The sequence below is a fragment of the Melanerpes formicivorus genome, unplaced genomic scaffold (genome assembly GCF_026170545.1).
Source record: "Melanerpes formicivorus ecotype bairdi unplaced genomic scaffold, bMelFor1.0.p_v2 SCAF_5, whole genome shotgun sequence".
NCBI lineage: Eukaryota > Metazoa > Chordata > Aves > Piciformes > Picidae > Melanerpes > Melanerpes formicivorus.
Window position 1 is genome coordinate 4308089 of NW_027142357.1, and position 17609 is coordinate 4325697.

At 46.0% G+C, this 17609-nt stretch overlaps 1 protein-coding gene across 3 annotated transcripts in view; it reads left to right on the plus strand.

Annotated features, from left to right (window-relative positions):
* Positions 1 to 4103: 4103 nt before the first annotated feature.
* Positions 4104 to 17609, plus strand: part of MFSD6 (major facilitator superfamily domain containing 6) — a 36755-nt gene continuing 23249 nt past the window's right edge. The window contains exons 1-2 of one of the 3 annotated variants that reach the window (XM_068137914.1): positions 4104 to 4274; positions 15547 to 17143. In XM_068137914.1, coding sequence (XP_067994015.1) covers positions 15600 to 17143 — 1544 coding nt within the window. In that variant the 5' untranslated portion in view covers positions 4104 to 4274; positions 15547 to 15599. Of the gene's footprint in view, positions 4275 to 4385; positions 4550 to 15546; positions 17144 to 17609 lie in introns of those variants that run through there. The other 2 variants (XM_068137915.1, XM_068137913.1) reach the window with 2 other exon arrangements.

Genomic DNA, 17609 nt, shown 5'->3' on the forward strand with positions numbered 1-17609 from the left:
AGGTCTTTCGATAGAGTTTTGTTTATTTTACCTTCCAAAGATACAACTTTGATTTATTTTTTCAGTTCACCTGGAGCGTTTAAATATTAAATTATCTTGGTTTTAAGCAGTGGGGCATCTGTAACTGATTTTAGTGGGTATTCTCACCATGATATAAGGTACCAGTGGTATGAGACTGTCTCAGTCCTGAGGAAGAGAGAGACTTGGTTCTTTTTTGAACGTTCCCGCGTTGTGAAATTAAAGGCACAAACGAGGCCAAATATCCAAAAGGCTATTTATTAAAGGAGAAAGAGAGAGAGAGCAGAAGAGCAGGAAAAGAACTATATTACCACCTCACCCCCACAAGATGCTTTGGCTGGGTGCTGCCGCTTTGGCTGGGAGGAAAGGAGGGAGAAGAGATATCTTTGTCTTGAGTTCTCCTCGGCTGGAAGAGAGAGGGGAGGGATCCCACCTCCTCTGAGCGGCCTCCAGCATGTGGTGTCTTCAGTAAAGATGTCTTTTCTCTCCACCAGTAGTTCTTCTTTTCTTCATGGTGAAGAGAGGGTTCTTGTGATGCTTTCTCTGTCTCAAGCAGCCATCATTCAGTGTCTTTTATTCAGTTAATGGCAGCTCACCCGGCCCACACCCCAGTCACGTTAATGTATATGCGACTGCCAGGTGTGCTATCCGTAGGGAGAGCTGACCCATCAGGAAGGGCGTTCACAACAATCTTACCTTTTGTTGGACATTGCAGAGGATCTTTTCACCGTTCCCTCCCTGGGCAGCTCTTGTCTAGGCATGGAGCAAAGGTGATTTTATCTTTGTTGATTTACATCAAGAGAGACAAGATTTAGTCTCTTACAGGGACACATAAAGTGACACTTTTGTAAGGTCACATGCATTGAACCATAACTACCTGAAGGGTGGTTGTAGCCAGGAAGGGGTTGGTCTCTTCTCCCAGGCAACCAGCACCAGAACAAGGGGACACAGTCTCAAGCTGCGCCAGGGGAAGTTTAGGCTGGAGGTGAGGAGAAAGTTCTTCATTGGTCACTGGAATGGGCTGCCCGGGGAGGTGGTGGAGTCACCATCCCTCGAGGTGTTCAAGAGGAGATTGGACGTGGCACTTGGTGCCATGGTCTAGTCATGGGTCTGTGGTGACAGGTTGGACTCGATGATCCTTGAGATATCTTCCAACCTTGGCAATACTGTGATACTGTGAAAAGCCTAGAAATCTACAGGTATTTCACAGGTAGATTTAACCTAGGTGTGGGTTTATGGAACAGAGTTTCTTCTATGGCATATATTATGTATGAATTTCTCCCAGGTAACAAGCAATAGGATGAGAGGAAATGGCCTCAAGTTGTGCCAAGGGAGGTTTAGGCTGGGCATTAGGAAAATATTTTTCACTGAAAGAGTGGTTAAGCCCTGGAACAGGCTGCCCAGGGAATGACTGGCATCACTATCCCAGGAAGCATTCACAAAATACATGTATGTGGCACTTAGGGACATGGTTTAGTGGTGACTTGGCAGTGCGGGGTTTAACGGTTGGACTTGATGTTGGAGGTCTTTTCCAACATTAATGGTTCTATGGTTCTAGGAATTCTGTTTCTTTTAGAAAGCATTATTTCTGAATATTCTAATCTCCAGTGGTCAGGTGTGTATTCATTAGTGTCAGAGTATTAGTTAAGAGAAAAAAAGTTGTTGTTTGGTTTACCCCATTTATATATCACATTTTACTGTGAGTCAGAGCTTGATGTACTTTTTGCTAATCCTCATTTTCACCACTTAAATAACAGAGAAAGAGCTCCCTGAGCAAGTGTAGTAATTTCTTAACAGGCTGTAATCCAGATCTTCACACAAAGCCTCACTGAAAGAAAGAGCCATGCAGAGCCCTGTTATCTTCAGTTCTGCTCATGCTGGAGGAGCTGGTCAGGTTGGAATGACACTGTTAAGTGTTGAGGCTTTTTGCAGCTCCCACTTTATGATGCTTACCAGACAGAGGCAGCTGCTCTCAGTCTGTAACCAAACTCAGTCCATGCTGGACTGGGCTTTTAAACCCAGTAAGAAACCATATACAAAATAATATACATGTTCATTCTGTTATATATGCATATAATGCCTTTATATATGAAGAAAACAATGTAAATTACTCTGTATTTATCTTAATACTGATAAAGAGGATACTAATGGTGGGGACTGGATCATCTCTCTGATGAGGACAAGTTGAGAGACCTAGGGCTGTTTAGTCTGGAGAAGAGCAGCCCGAGCGAGGGTCATCTCAGTGCATATAAATATCTAAAGGACAGGTGTGAAAAGGATGGGGCCAGGCTCTTTTCAGTGGTGCCTGACAAGGGACAAAGAGCACAAACAAAAGTTCCACCTAAAGAGAAGGAAAAACTCCTTTCCTGTGAGGGTGCCAGAAGGTGCCAAAACTCAGAGAGGTTTTGAAGTCTCCCTACATGGAGACTTAAAAAACCCCACCTGGACATTGCAATCCTGGGCAACCTGCCCTGGGTGACCCTACTTTAGCAGAGGGGTTGGGCTAGATGATCCCCAGAGGTCCCTTCCAACCCCCACCATGCTGGGATTCTGTGATGTTCTATACTCTGGTCCTCAGTTGCAAGCTCTTGTTCATATATGTGATTATGCAACAGCCTCCAGAGAAATGTTACATGTTTTGTCTTAATTCCTCCATTCAAAGAACTTTTTTTTTTTTTAATTATTTGTTTAAGGAAATATCCCTGGCACCCTTGAAACAAAGTAGAAGGAATGGGGATGATCAGGGTGTAACTCCTCAGAAACACTGCTCCAAGAAAAGGTAATGCAAGCAAAGCTGCAGGGGATGGTCATATTCTTAGTGTGTGGTGGGCAGTGTTGACAGAGTTCAAGGAAAGACTGCTTTTATGGCTTCAGTCGATGCAGCCTGTGACTACAAAGATGAGTTTCACTTTTCAGTTCATCAGCAATGACTGGAAGTGATCTCAAATGCATGTTCTCCTTAAAAGCATTTGTAATTTGCCCAAAAGTCTCCATCAAGATTAACTAATTTTGGCTGGAGCTGGCATCTGTTTTATTCCAGTGGTAGTTGGGAATAAAACTGCATGTGCTGAGCCTTGTCTGTCTGTGAATTCTGCAAGATTACAGGAGGCTTCCTCAGACACTGTTTCTCTCTGTGGTTAATTAGCTGGGGGGGAGAGTCTGAAAGGTGAAGACTGGAAAATCCTTCCAGAGACAGAAGATAATATACAAGCCTTCTCCTGCCCCAGGTCATCTCCCCTATGAAATGCAGCTGTTGTCTGCTGCCTCCTTCAGGTGAGGCCTTCACTGTAGGTGGGGGTAGGCAAGATTTTAATCAGATGGGCTCCTTGGTGGCCTTCATATCTACATACAAAGATCGCATCCCATTGGTATGTTGGCATGGTAGAGGAATGACCTGGGGAGAGCACTGTTTTCCAGGAGGACTGGTATCCCCTTTGCTTTGGTGAGGACTCCAGTTAAGTGGGTTGAATGCCACTGGTGCCCTCATTCCTCTCTAGCTGCCCCGATGACACCAACATGCAATCTTTTCTCACGGGCAAAATAATGCAAATTTGGTTTTGCTTTTTCTTTGAGGAAAGGAGGATCCTCTGTCAGCAAAGGGTGACAGAAAGGTGCATGTGAGTGCCCTGTGCTATCCCTGTTGACATCTTCCGCAGCCAGGTCAGCATCCTGGGCAGAAGCTGCCTGTGCTGTGGAGCCTACTCCTCTTTATTGACTCTTCTTGGGCTATGGCCCAGTCTGAGCTCCATTGTGCAGAACACCAGCACTTCAGCTTAATCCTCAAACAAGTTTACTGCCTCCTGTTCAGCTCAGGGCAGATAAACACCCCCAGTCTCAGCCAGGCCTTTTGCTTTCTGGCCTTCTTCAGCCTCAACACCGCTGACTTTTCCATAATGGAACAGGGCTGAGCTGCTGCTCTGGAGGTTACCCTCCCTGCCGGGGTTTTTCTGCCTCCTTAATTAAAGCTTGTTTTTTTTGTTGTTGTAAGCATTTACGTAATTTTATTTGTATATGATTCTAGAAACAGTATTACCAAAGGGATGCTGCCAGTGGCCAGGGAAGGCACCACAGGTCATAATTGAATTCTTTATGCTGTAAAACGTGTTTGGAACTTCTGAGGAGCAGGAAGCACCGTGAACGCTGACTTCGGTTGTTGACGGTGCACGAATGCTCCCCAGACACTAATTTTAAACCTAGTGTCCAGCCTGTGGCCCAGCGTAGGCACAGAACCGGCAGCCCCAGCCTCGCCGCACCACGTAAGTACAACGACTCTTCCCCCGCCTGCCGTCCGACCGGGCTGGCACTGCCCGGGGGGGGCGCGGAGGCGGCGCCGGGCGGGCGGTACGCGGTTCCCCCCCTCCCGCGGCGGGAGGCGGCTCCGTCCCTCCCCGCAGCGCCCCGGCACAGCACGGCACGACCGGGACGGGGGGGCGGGTAGAGGGTGCGCGGAGCCGCGGCGGCAGGAGGCGGCGGCGGGAGGGGGCTGCGATGCGCCCGGCTGAGCGCCCCCCCGGAGCCGCCCCCGGGCGAGGTGAGTCAGCGCGGCCCGGCGGTGCGCGGGGGGCCGGGCCGGCAGCCAGGCCCGCGGCAGGCCTCCAGCCTGGGTGCCGTCGCCTACATGCATCCGCGCTCCGCGGCCCCGGCTGCGGGCCGGCGGGTACCGACCCGGGGGTGGCTGCGGGGCAGCGGGCGGGGAAGGCGGCCGGCGGGCCGGCTGTGGCGCATCTCACCGCTGGCGGCTGGGCAGCAGCCGGGCCGGTGAGGCCGCTTCCACCGAGCCCCGGTCTCTGACCTGGCGCCGGCTGCATCTCCCTCCCCACCGGGGGCGACAGGCCTTGTCCCCGCAGCCATCCAGGATGCTGCCGTTGGGCCCTCGCTTCAGCCTTTTCCTTAACGGGCGCGGTGCCGAGCGTTCCCTTTTGGGAGGTGTTTCCTGCCCGCGCCGCGCTGGGGCCGATCAGCTGCGCCTGAGCCGAGCCCGCCGGTGCGCTGGCACCGCGCTTGTGGAGGTCCCCTGACGTGACTTCTGTCAGAGCGGTGACCTCCTTAGGACGCCGGCACTCAGCGCCAGCAGCTCAGCCTTGTGGACTGTAACCACCCGTGACAAATGTCCCAGGAACACTGGAGACGTTGTTTGGGCCTCCGAAGGTGGCCGCCGGCAGGGCTGTGTCCCATGGGAACTTCTGTACCGGTATCTCCGTGCTTGTGCCTGCTGCCAGCAACCGGGCAGGCTGTTGTGTATGGCTGTCACTCGGTTTCTGAACCCTTACATCTTTAAAACACCGCGATTTTTGGCAAGCAGTTGCTGCTTTGTTTATTAAAACAAGCACAGGAATAGGAGCTGGTGTGAGAAATCAGTGCTGCAGGTACCAGAGGCATTGTGGGTGTTCTAGGATGGAGTTTAAAACCCATATTTGGTAGCAACTCTGAAGTTGTTCCAGCAAACTCTTTTAAAATGCTGTGTTAATGAGAAGTGCAGTGTTGGAGTGATGAACTCAGGAGAGGTGAGCAGCTGTGTGCTAGTAACACTGAAGCATTCCAGCAAAAGCTTGCCCGAAACATTCAGTTACTAAGAAATACAGGATGTGGTCATGCTCTGCGTTTAGTGATGTCCAAGGAACAAGAAAACCCCTAGTTTTCTAGCTTGGTTATTGTTTTGCTGCATATAAATAGTGGACAAAGGCTACATTTGTGTTATTGTTTGTATTCTCTGAAGACTGGAGTGGCAGCAGCTGGTCCCTGAGGCTGGGTATCTCCTGGCAGGCCTCCTCTTTCTTTTGAAACCACCACTGTTCCTGCCGGTGCCAGACTCTGTAGTGCAGCTGGGTGCCCACATCCCTCCTTGGTGTTCTCACTCTGGACACCTCCCTCCTTGTAGCCGAAGGCATGCTTGTTGTTTTGGCATCATTAATGAAATGTAAACCTTGGCAGTGTGGGCATGTAGTTGGTAAATTAAAAATTGGTCAAAAAAATCCGAGTCTGATACTGACTAAAAATAAACTGATTAAAAAAAGGAGCCAAGTAGGACGTTGTGATTAGATGGAAAAGAAAGCAGGAGGTCTAAGATGTGAGTTAATGTGTTTTTTTTTTCTTTAACAGATGAGGAGCTGATAGTGTTCTTTTCTTCTTTGATGTTAATTCTAGCACTGTTGTATCAACTTATCAATTCCAGACTGATTATAAAGTGTTTTAAACCTATTACAAGCTCGATCTTGCCATATTTAAGACATGCTGCTGTCTCTCAATCTAGTTGACTGAATGTGTCACAGTGTGGGGGGGTTTTAAATGAGTACTGAATAAAGTAGGAAACCTATAAACCAAGGTTTTAAGGAAGTGAACACCCAGCAACACAAGATAAAGCAGTTTTAGGAGTCCAGTGTTGTACTTCATGGAAACCCTGAGTATGGTGGTGAACGTTACAACACGAAATGTCTCACTTCAGACCTGAGGCAAATGTATTTCCCAGCACCAAGTTAATTCACTAAATGTGAGTCGTTCCTGACTTTAGAAGCTCTGAGTAAGGCGACCATGCTGGGGCATCGCAGGGGATGGTGAGGTAGGGCAGGTGGGTCAACCTGTGGCATGTGGCTGTATAGCTTGACAGGGGACAGACCCTTCAAAGGCTCTGCCTCGAGGTTGGCCTCCTTGGGAGGGGTTTGGTGACCTGATGCAAGAGTAAACGAAGGCAGTGCACTCCTCTGTCATGACGCAAGTTGTTTGCATAACATTCTCCTTTTTGGCATAGACACAGGTGACAGCACCAGGCTGTTCTTTATGGGTGAAACTTGCTTGGAAATGGAAAGCATGGTCTGTTACTGGTGTTTATTACACCACTGCCTCATAGGCCTCCTGATGCAGGGCTTCGTTCTTAGACATGCTGCCCAGATGCTGTGGCAGAAAGTCTTTGATCCAGAGGTTTTGTAGTTTAGATCAGTGAGATGAGGAGGGCTGAGGAGGAGGCAGTGTGCATGAGCAGTATGATGAGTGCACTCATTGTGGCAGTCCCAGCAGCCCAGGGGATGAGTGAGGTGAGAGTGATGGGTAGTTTTTCAGTCTAATTCTCTACCACAGACCTGTTCTGGATCGAGCCATAATTAGCGGCTCTTAACAAAAAGGTTTATTCAGGAAACATGCTTTCTGTTAGTAGATTTTAAAATGTTGCTATGCAAACTTTGTGTGGAACTTGATGTGTTTGCTACCAAGTCAGTTTCCTAGTCAGTGAAAGTCTGAAAGGGGTAAAATAAGATGTGATGCATGTTGGCTGGCATTGATTTATCCACACAATGCAAACAGCAAGATGGTCTGCCCCTTTCTTACAGCAGTGTGTTGCCTGAGAGACTAATGAATTATTCCTGCTTTGAAATACTCTTAAGAGTATTTTTTTTCTGAGACTATATATAAATATAAATCTTCTACCCATTATTTTCTAGCTATTTATTGGGTTAAACTATTCATGGTCATTTGCACTGTCTTGTGATGAACTGCCCTGGGGGGCATTTTCGGTTGTTTCTTTACATCCACTGTAGATCTAAACCCTGATTTTGAAGCTCCTCTTTGTGAGTCTTAACTATACTTTAATTCTCAAAGCCCAGTAAATGGAATATTTGTGCTGAATTGAACTTTATTAAAGTCCAGCGGTTCTCCTTCACCCTAAATCTTTCTCTTGGTCTCCAAGTGAAGTTTTAATGCCTTGTGCTGTAAGTAGCATGATGCTTTCCTTAAGAGGTTTAGGGATTTGCTGCCCCAGTCTGATCTGCTGATTGGCTTTATATATATATATATATATATGATACAGTCCACACCAGGTATTGTGAGATGTTTTGGGAAGAGTGACCCCAGGGAGAGAGCTTTTAGTATCCTGTATTATTATTTTCCTTGCTACTGTTTTCTTTTGTCTTGTGGGGAACTTGTTGTAGGGTCAGGTTGTCTTGAATAGATTAGCTTTTTATCCTTTCTCATCTTGAAATCTTCCTGATTAGTAGGAGAGCCAGTGTAAATGAGGATCAATTTAAGAAATAAAATAGACAACAATGCCAGGAAGATACTTAACTAAATGTAGAATACCCATATTTGGCTCTTTCCACCCACCTGCCAAAGAGCCTCCTTACAGTCATTAAAGTGACCATTGCATTCTCATCACTGAATTCCTTGGGTCAAATGGTTTTTCCTCTGTTCCTCAGATTGTGACTCAAAGGTGCAATACTGCAGGGAAGTTTAAGAAGGACATTGAGACTCTTGAACGTGTCCAGAGAAGGGCAACAAGGCTGGGGAGAGGCATTGAGCACAAGCCCCATGAGGAGAGGCTGAGGGAGCTGGGATTGTTTAGCCTGGAGAAGAGGAGGCTCAGGGGTGACCTCATTGCTCTCTACAACTCCCTGAAAGGTGGTTGTAGCTAGGGAAGGGGTTGGTCTCTTCTCCCAGGCAACCAGCACCAGAACAAGGGGACGCAGTCTCAAGCTGCGCCAGGGGAGGTTTAGACTTGAGGTGAGGAGAAAGTTCTTCACCAAGCGAGTCGTTCGTCATTGGAATGGGCTGCCCAGGGAGGTGGTGGAGTCACTGTCCCTGGAGGTGTTCAAGAGGAGATTGGATGTGGCACTTGGGGCCACGGTCTAGTCATGGGTCTGTGGTGATAGGTTGGACTCAATGATCCTCGGGTCTCTTCCAACCTTAGTTATACTGTGATACTGTGAAGTTGCTGTAGTTGGCAGAAGATGACTCAATGAAGGATGTGTCTTAGATGTAAGGGTTTTAAAATGGGTTTTGACTTGCTGGAGTGATAAAAACCAGGCAGCAGCAACCTGTATCAGGAAGCTTAGGAAAAATAATAGACTCTATGTGGCAGTTATAGGCTGTGCCTAGGAAAGTTTTCCACAGATTGAGTAGGAAAGTGGTAGAATAGAAATAAATTACTGTTGGATGCAAAAGAAAAATACTTATAAGGTCTCAATAATCTCATTGGTCTCATATCTCACATAAAGTTAGTTGTGTAAACTACCTCTTCCTGTGTTTGGTTTCTTCACTCTAGCAGATACTTGCTGGTTTTTTTGCTTAACTGTTGCTGACCTTGGCTGCATTCTTTGTTTTGGCTAAGTACTAATAAGCTATTATCTGCTTTTCTCTTTTTTTTCTCTTGTCCTGTGTACAGGGGAGATGAGGAGGAAGCTGCTGGCAACCCCTTTGTCCAGGGGGGTTCTTGTGTTGTTCATTAATTGTAAATATTGTATATTTTGTGCATATTCATGGCATTCCTTATTTCTAGATTTTGGTATGCTTGTAAATACAGCTTCATCTGCTTTCCATCTGAGCTAGTTTGCCAATTCTATTGGGGGGGGGGGGGGGTAATTTCAACTCACCACACTCTACCATTTGGGTAAAAAAAAAATCCAACCTTATCTGTGCAAAGCTTGAAGGAAGAATAGTCTTGTGGTTACCAAGTATTAATCTGAAAGGAAGCACGAGCACTTATGCATGAACAGGCTGAAAGCATGAGTGATCTTGCAGAATAATCCCCATTCTGAGCGAGCTGAGTTGGCCACAAGCTTCCTGTGCTGCTGTGAGCAAGGTTCTGATGCTCCAGGGCTGGTAGAATAGGATCAGGGGTTGGGGGGAAGTGGGCAGTTCAGATTTGAATTAAGTCTTTTTTTGCATTGTAGCCATGTCATGAGGCATGGTGGGATGATGAGGGAACAACGACTTGATTGCCTGATCTGAGTTCTGTAGTGGTTTGGAAACATAAACCTGTGGGAAGACAAACTCTTGTTTGTTTGCCAGAGGACCTAGATGCTTTCTTGTGGCGCACATCTACTGCACCTCTTCCCATTCCATTTGCAGGGATCTTTGCAGAAGTTTCCATTTGTAGATCATCTTTGCGGTTCAGGATCTTTGCAGACGTTTCTTCTAATTTTCTTATTAAGGCTTTGCTGAATGTTTGTGCACTTGCTTAAACTTAGTCTTCAACCCCCTTACTCCTGTTTTTTAGAGTAATGTCACCAGTTTGCTTACCTCTCTGGTCTCACTTGTCTTGGCTGAACTGATGATGTTCAACAGACCACTACCAAAACATTGTGCTCTGTTTTGCTTCAGATGAGTTTGAGGCAGAACAGTCTGGGGGATGATGAAATTGAGAGCAGCCCTCTAGAAAAGGACTTGGGAGTGCTGGTGGATGAGAAGCTGGGCATCAGCCAACAATGTGCACTTGCAGCCCAGAAGGCCAATGGCATCCTGGGCTGCGTCAAAAGAAGCATGGCCAGCAGCTTGAGAGAGGTGTGTCTGCCACTCTGCTCTGACCTGCTCTGGTGAGACCTCACCTGGAGTACTGTGTTTAGTCTGGGGCCCCCAACACAAGAGAGACATGGACCTGATGGAGCAGGTCCAAAGGAGGGCCATGAAAATGTTCAGAGGGCTGGAGCACCTCTCCTGTGAAGACAGACTGAAAGAATTGGGGCTGTTCATCCTGGAGAAGAGAAAGGTCCAGGGAGACTTTACAGCAGCTTTCCAGTACCCGAAGTGGGGCATACAAGAAGACTGGCATAGGACTGTTTAGAAGATCATGTAGCAATAGGACAAGGGGCAGTGGTTTGAAACTGGAGCAGGGCAGATGTGTGTTGGACATAAGGAGGAAGTCCTTTACAGTGAAAGTGGTGAAATACAGGAACAGGCTGCCCAGGGATGTGGTTGAGGCCCTGTCCCCTCGATGTGTCCCTGGGCAGCCTGCTCTAGTCGCAGGTGTCCCTGCTCACTGCTGCAGGGACGTTGGACAAGATAACCTTTGAGGATCTCTTCCAACCCAAAGCATGCTGTGAATCTGTGATCTTAAATAGTTGGAGTTGATGATCTTAAGGGTCTTTTTGCAACCAAAAGAATTCTGTGATTCTACAATTTATATTAATTCTGAAATCCATTGTTTGCTCTCCTGATCTTTTCTTCCTTACTCCTGTTCTCTGTTGTTCATTTTGAACCTGCCAGTAGTGCTGTCTTCAGTCCTTCTCCTCTCGTGTGGATCAGAAAATGTTTTTTTACAAGTGATGTGATAGTATTTGAAGGCTGTGGTTAAAATAACCAGTAGATAAGTAGTCTCTTCTCACTCATAAGTGCATGTTTTTTCCATCTGTTTGATTTGCTGCACATTCCGTCCCTGGCTGGTGTGCTATTTTTGTCAGGAGAAGGAAAGCCCCAGAGATTATTAAGCTTTTTGTGGATTTTTCAGTAACAATGCCACTCTCTTGGTTTTTCTCATTCTCAGTCATTTATTTTTGGAACTTAAAAAAGCTAAATGAAATGGCTTTCAAAAACCTGACTCCTAAACAAACTAGTGATCAAAACATTAAAGAATGCCATATGGCTCCTACCAGTCATGGTGCTGTTATAGTTCTGAAGAGTATATTCTGTGTTGTTAATAATACTCAGTGAAGCACCCTCAGGGTGGGAAAATATTTACTGGAATTATTATGAAATATACTTTTCATAGCATTCTAATGCAAGATGTTCTAGTCAGAATACTAGGAGTGGATCTTTTGGATTTATCATTGCACAGAGTGGGTTAGGAGAAGGTGGAAGCTAGGGCAGATGGAAGGTAGGGTGGGGAGAAGAAGATGAAGTGACTGCAGTGTTCAGGGATCAGCAGTATAAATTTTTTAATATCCCCACTGTTTATACAGCATACAAAATTGAAGTCCCATGCCAAGGGAAAAGGGAAAGTGAATTTTAAAAGACCAGTTACTACTTGTTCTAAAAACCTCCAGTATAATTTATATGAAACCAGATGGTTCAGAGCTCATATATAGCGGTAAGAAAAGTGGCTGTGTTGTTTAAATGATGCCCTGCAGAAAAGGATTTGGGGGTGCTGGTGGATGAGAAACTGGACACGAGCCAGCAACGTGCACTTGCAGCCCAGAAGGGAAATCGCATCCTGGGCTGCATCAAGAGAAGTGTGGCCAGCAGGTTGTGAGAGGTGATTCTGACACTCTGCTCTGGTGAGACCTCAGAGTCTACAGCTCTAGGGCCCCGAGCACTGGAGACATGGACCTTCTGGAATGGGTCCAGAGGAGAGCCACCAATATGATCAGGGGACTAGAGCACCTCTCCTGTGAAGACAGGCTGAGAGGACTGGGGCTGTTCAGCCTGGAGAAGAGGAGGCTCCAGGTAGACCTTAGAGCTACATTTCAATATCTGAAGGGGATCTGCAGGAAGGCTGGGGAGGGACAGTTTAGAAGGGCTTGGAGTGAAAGGATGGGGGGCAGTGGTTTGAAACTGGAGCAGGGCAGATGTATTGTGCACATCAGGAGGAAGTTCTTTACAATGAGAATGGTGAAATACTGCAACAGGCTGCCCAGGAATGTGGTTGAAGCCCTGTTCCTGGAGACATTCAAGATCAGACTTGCTGTGACCCTGGGCAGCCTGCTCTAGTTGGAGGTGTCCCTGGTGACTGCAAGGGTATTGGACAAGATGACCTTTGAAGCTCCCTTCTAACCCAATGTAGTCTGTGAATTTCAATTCATACTTGCAAAGAAGTTGTCCTAATATGCGAGTAGTTAAAATGTGAGTTCTGTGTTGTCATGCCATGGGAACAGGGGAGGAAATTTATTCTTCAGAAGGAAATGTTGTAAAGCTCTGACAGAGCTGATAAGCAAGTGCTTTGAAATAGAGGAGCCTATACTGCTTTTGGTAGGGCACACAAACAGCACTGATACCTCAGTTATGTCCCCTTGAAACAAGGAATCTTTGTTGTACAAGCAAAGTGAGGCCTAAAGAAAATAAAAGCACTTTGCATTAGCAGCATTTAGTGTATGGATAGAGAAGCCAAAAAAGGGCAAATAGAGGAGCAAAAACCTCACAGCCCTGCTAACTGCCAGGTGGAAGTGATTGACTGAACTGAAAGTGGCGGGAGCTGACTAGACAGCTGCTGGGTTTTGGTTCACGTGTTTGTGATGGTAGCAGGTATGAGCAAGAAAATGTGTTTTCACGTGTTCTAACAACTTAATGAGGACTTTTTCTAATCTTTTGACAGCTGCAATCCTTTTTGTTAAATCAGATTATCTCTGAAGAAACTGGAGAAAAGCAGCAGCCTGTGTCTCTGTGTTGGCATCAGTTTGATTAACTTCTGTCCTTGAATAAATGAATACTTAAAGTACCAAGATTTTTTATGCAGCCTTTTTGAAGTGAAACCAGAGATCCTCCTAGATAGTATCCCATAGAAATGACCTTTAAAAGTGAAACACACAAACCTTGTGAGCATTTGAGATTTTAATGCTGGTATTTTTAGACTTGTCTGTCACTGAACTGTGTAAGGTTTCATTTGTTTTAATGGATTGCTGGTTTTATAGGTGTCCATGATTACTTCTGTCAGCTGTTATGTGTAGGATCAGTAAGAAACGATTAATTTAACGTACTGGTGAATCATGGAATCATAGAATGGTTTGCTTTGGAAGGGACCTCCAAAGGCCATCCTTTCTAACCCTCCTGCAGTGAACAAGGACATCCTTCACCACATCAGATTGCTCAGCCTTGTGGAGCCTGACCTTGAATATCCCTGGGGATGAGTCCTCAACTACCTCCCTGGGCAACCTGTTCTAGTATTTCACCACCCTTGCAGTAAAGAACTTGTTTTAACATGCAGTCTAAAGCCTTTCTAATTTCAAATCATTGTCACTCGTCCTTTCACTGCAGGCCTTTGTAAACAGTCCCTCTGCAGCCTTCTTGTAGGCCCCCCTTCAGATACTGGAAGGCTGCTGTCAGGTGTCCCTGGAGCCTTCCTCTTCTCCAGGCTGAACAACCCCAGCTCCCTCAGTCTGTCCTTGTGGGAGAGGTGCTCCAGCCCCCTGATCATCCATTTTCTTGGTCCTCCTCTGCACCCACTTGATTGGGTCCATGTCCTTCCTGTTTTGAGTGCCCCACAGCTGGGTGCAGCGCTCCAGGTGAGGGGTCACCAGAGCAAAGTGGCAGAATCACCTCTCTTGATCTGCTGGCCATTCTTTTGATGCAGCTCAGGATGTGACTAGACTTTTGGGCTGCAAGTGAACACTGAATGTTAGAGTCTCTTTTCTGTCATTAGCTTTGCATTGTTTTTTGAAGCTGTTGTATTTAAGTACATTCTGAATTATAATGAAGAATTTAAAGGCACTGCATATATCAATGCATGACTACTTTGAAGGGGGCAATACTGGGCTTTCTGTTGAGTTTTGACAGACTGTGGCTTCATTTCTAGTGGGAATACAGTGCAGACTTGCCAAAAAATACCTCACATTCCTTGGGATGATATTCCCAATTGTAAACTGAACGCTCACAGAGAAATGTCAGGCTTTGCTGGAATAAAATGCTCTTTTCAAATGTAGGTCCTTGAAAAGGTTCCTGTTCCTGTGTGATAATAACACTAATCCAAACCACAAAGGCATGGCAAAGCTGAGATATATTAAGCATTCAACGTTCTCATATTGAACATGAGCTAATCATCCTAGGTTAAATTTACAGATGTATTAATATAGCAAAAGTCGTTGTCTAATGGAAGGTTTTTGAGCTGATAGCCTGCTGGTAGAGCTTTTATTTTATCTCTTGAAAGGAAAGCTGCTGTTAGCTGGCCTAGCTTATTAGAATGGTTTGTCATTTTTAAATATGAAAGCTGCTTGATCAAATCACAGTCTCTGTAGTGGTGAATTTATCTTTCAGTGTTGCTTGTCAGTCCTGCAGTCTTTTCCTTCTGCATAGGATCTGTGTGGGCAGCTGCAGTGCACTTACCTGCCAATCCACCTTCTTTGGATTTCAGAATTTGACTTGAAGAGATTGTTGTAGGGCCTGTACTTACCCTCTACTCCTTTTTTGCTCCCAGGTCTTTAATGCCTTTGAAGTTGTTAGCCTAATTCTGAGGATCCCTTATTTTAACACTGAAGCCCCATCCTAGGTAGAATCATGGAATTGTTTTGGTCAGAAAGGACCTTTAAGATCATCAAGCCACCTCTCTTCCCGTCCAGCCTAGAAGCTCAAACTTCCTGCCTATTTCTGCTGCGGTTGTGAAATGCTTGGAAAATCATATTTGAAGCAGAGATTGATGAACCTTTTGAAGGCCTCATGAGGCTTGGGATAATAATTTGGTTTGATAATTAAAAAAAGCTGGGTATATGTGTGGCTGCATTATTTAATTATGAAGTCATGGCTATTCTTTGGTATAATAGGGAAGCAGTTACCCTTGAGGGAGAAAAGCCAACTTGAAAGAAAAGACTTGCCAATACTAGCACTTAATTGCCACAATAACTTTTAATATAGAAATTACTTTCTGCCCTAAACATGAAAGGGGTTTTATGGCACAATATGAAAGCTGCTGTTGGGAGAGCTTCACAGAAGTGGTCATAAAGCACGTTTTTATTGATGCTCCCATGTACCACTAGTCTAGACAAATGACCTTCCCCACCCTGGTACTGCATTTATTGCTCAGGAATGTCGCTTACAAAAAAGAAGCTGTCTTTGTCCTTGGTGGCTGGCACTGCAGGTCTGTTCCCCTGTGCTACCTTCACCATCTCATGTTTGCTTTGTTCGCAGGGTAGCCCAAGTTCCTTGAGAGCGCACCAGATAGCAGATGCTTGTGGTAAACCATGGCAGCTGATGATAAGGTTGCCATTCTAACTGATGACGAAGAAGAACAGAAGAGGAAGTATGTGCTTGCTGATCCTTTCAATGGCATTTCCAAGGATCAAGACTTGCCACCCCACAATGAATCCCCGTCGACAGAGACAACTGCTGTCCCAGAGGAAGAGCTTGACTGGTTGGAAAAGCACTGTGTCAAGATAAACAATGACCTTCTGATCTCTAAGGTCTTTTATTTTTTCTTCTATTCAGCTTATGGCTCTCTCTACCCCTTGCTGCCTGTGTATTACAAGCAGCTGGGAATGTCCCCCAGTCAGAGCGGACTTCTGGTGGGCATCAGGTACTTTATTGAGTTTTGCAGTGCTCCCTTCTGGGGAGTGGTGGCAGATCGCTTCAAGAAAGGGAAGATAGTCCTCCTGTTCTCACTTTTATGTTGGGTTTTATTTAACCTGGGGATTGGATTTGTTAGACCAGCCACCTTAAGATGTGTACCAAAGGGCTTTCCCCCAGCACATCCCACCAACGCGAGCAGCCTTTTAACAGCAGCTCCACAAAATGCCTCCATGTCTTCTCCACTGCCCACAGCCAGTACTACACCCCCAAAAGTTCGTGGGAAGAGAGACCTGCCCACTTCCAGTCCAGCCACTTCTGAAACAACAGGGACACCTAATCCTGAAATAATTTCCCTGGTACCTACACAGAGCAGCGATGTGGAGTTTGTCTTGGAGAACAGTACTCATGTGATTTTGAAGAACACCACCCTTAGCCCAGTCTCACCGGGGAACGTGACTCCAAGTAGCACCTCAGCTGCCATCACCGCAAAGCCGATGCCTTCTGACCAAGCCGTGCTGGTTTATGACCAACAAGAAGTAGAAGCCATCTTTCTACTCATTCTGCTGGTTGTCATCATAGGAGAGTTTTTCAGTGCTTCCTCTGTTACTATTGTGGACACTGTAACTCTGCAGTACCTTGGCAAGCACAGGGACCGGTATGGATTGCAGCGTATGTGGGGCTCTCTGGGCTGGGGGCTGGCCATGCTCTCTGTGGGGATTGGCATTGACTACACCCATACAGAAGTTGCCATTGAAGGTCAAGGATGTAAAGCCCCTGAGTACAAGAATTACAGGATAGTCTTCATCGTTTTTGGTGTTCTGATGACAATGGCATTGATTGTGGCCACCCAGTTCCGATTTCATTACACGCACTTCAAGCAAGATGAAAACAAGAGGAAAGAGGTGGAAATCTCACAGGCAGACAGAAGTGCCTCCAACGACTCCTCTGATAACACTCCCACCAATGTCAGCCAGTCCCAGTCTTTCAGTTTTTGGGACCTCATAAAGCTGCTGTGTAGTATCCAGTATGGCTCAGTGCTCTTCGTGGCATGGTTCATGGGGTTTGGATATGGCTTTGTGTTCACCTTTCTTTACTGGCACTTGGAAGACCTGAATGGCACCACCACTCTTTTTGGAGTTTGTTCTGTGCTCAGTCATGTCTCTGAGCTGACTGCCTACTTCTTCAGCCACAAACTGATTGAATTGGTTGGTCATATCAGGTAAGATGTTAGCAATCATGAAAGCTATTTAGGACATGTTGAATTTTAGGTTTAGCCTCATCTTACAAAATGAAATTCAAGCAAATCCTTTTATTTTACAATTTTAAGTCCTCAGTTATGTGGCTTGCATGATGGGGTTTGTGATTACAACTTTAGGAGCTGAAAATGCTCTGCCGTGTTTCCTTTGCATTTGAGTTGCATATTAGTTCCATGAATTATGCCTGGGACTCTAACCTTTTGCAGACTGTTCCAGAAGACATCCTAGTTCAGTGCTGCAGAGCTTTGTTAGAGATCTTTACAAATTGCCACCCACTCAGGGACTCTCTGTTTTGACATAGAAATACCATTAATTTTGCATGTTTTTTTTTTTCTGTGAGTAGCAGCATTCTGGAGCCCTCTTTGCCTCCACAGCAGCCTGGAAAGGCATCACTTGCACACTGTGAGGGCTGGGTGAGTCGAATCAGCG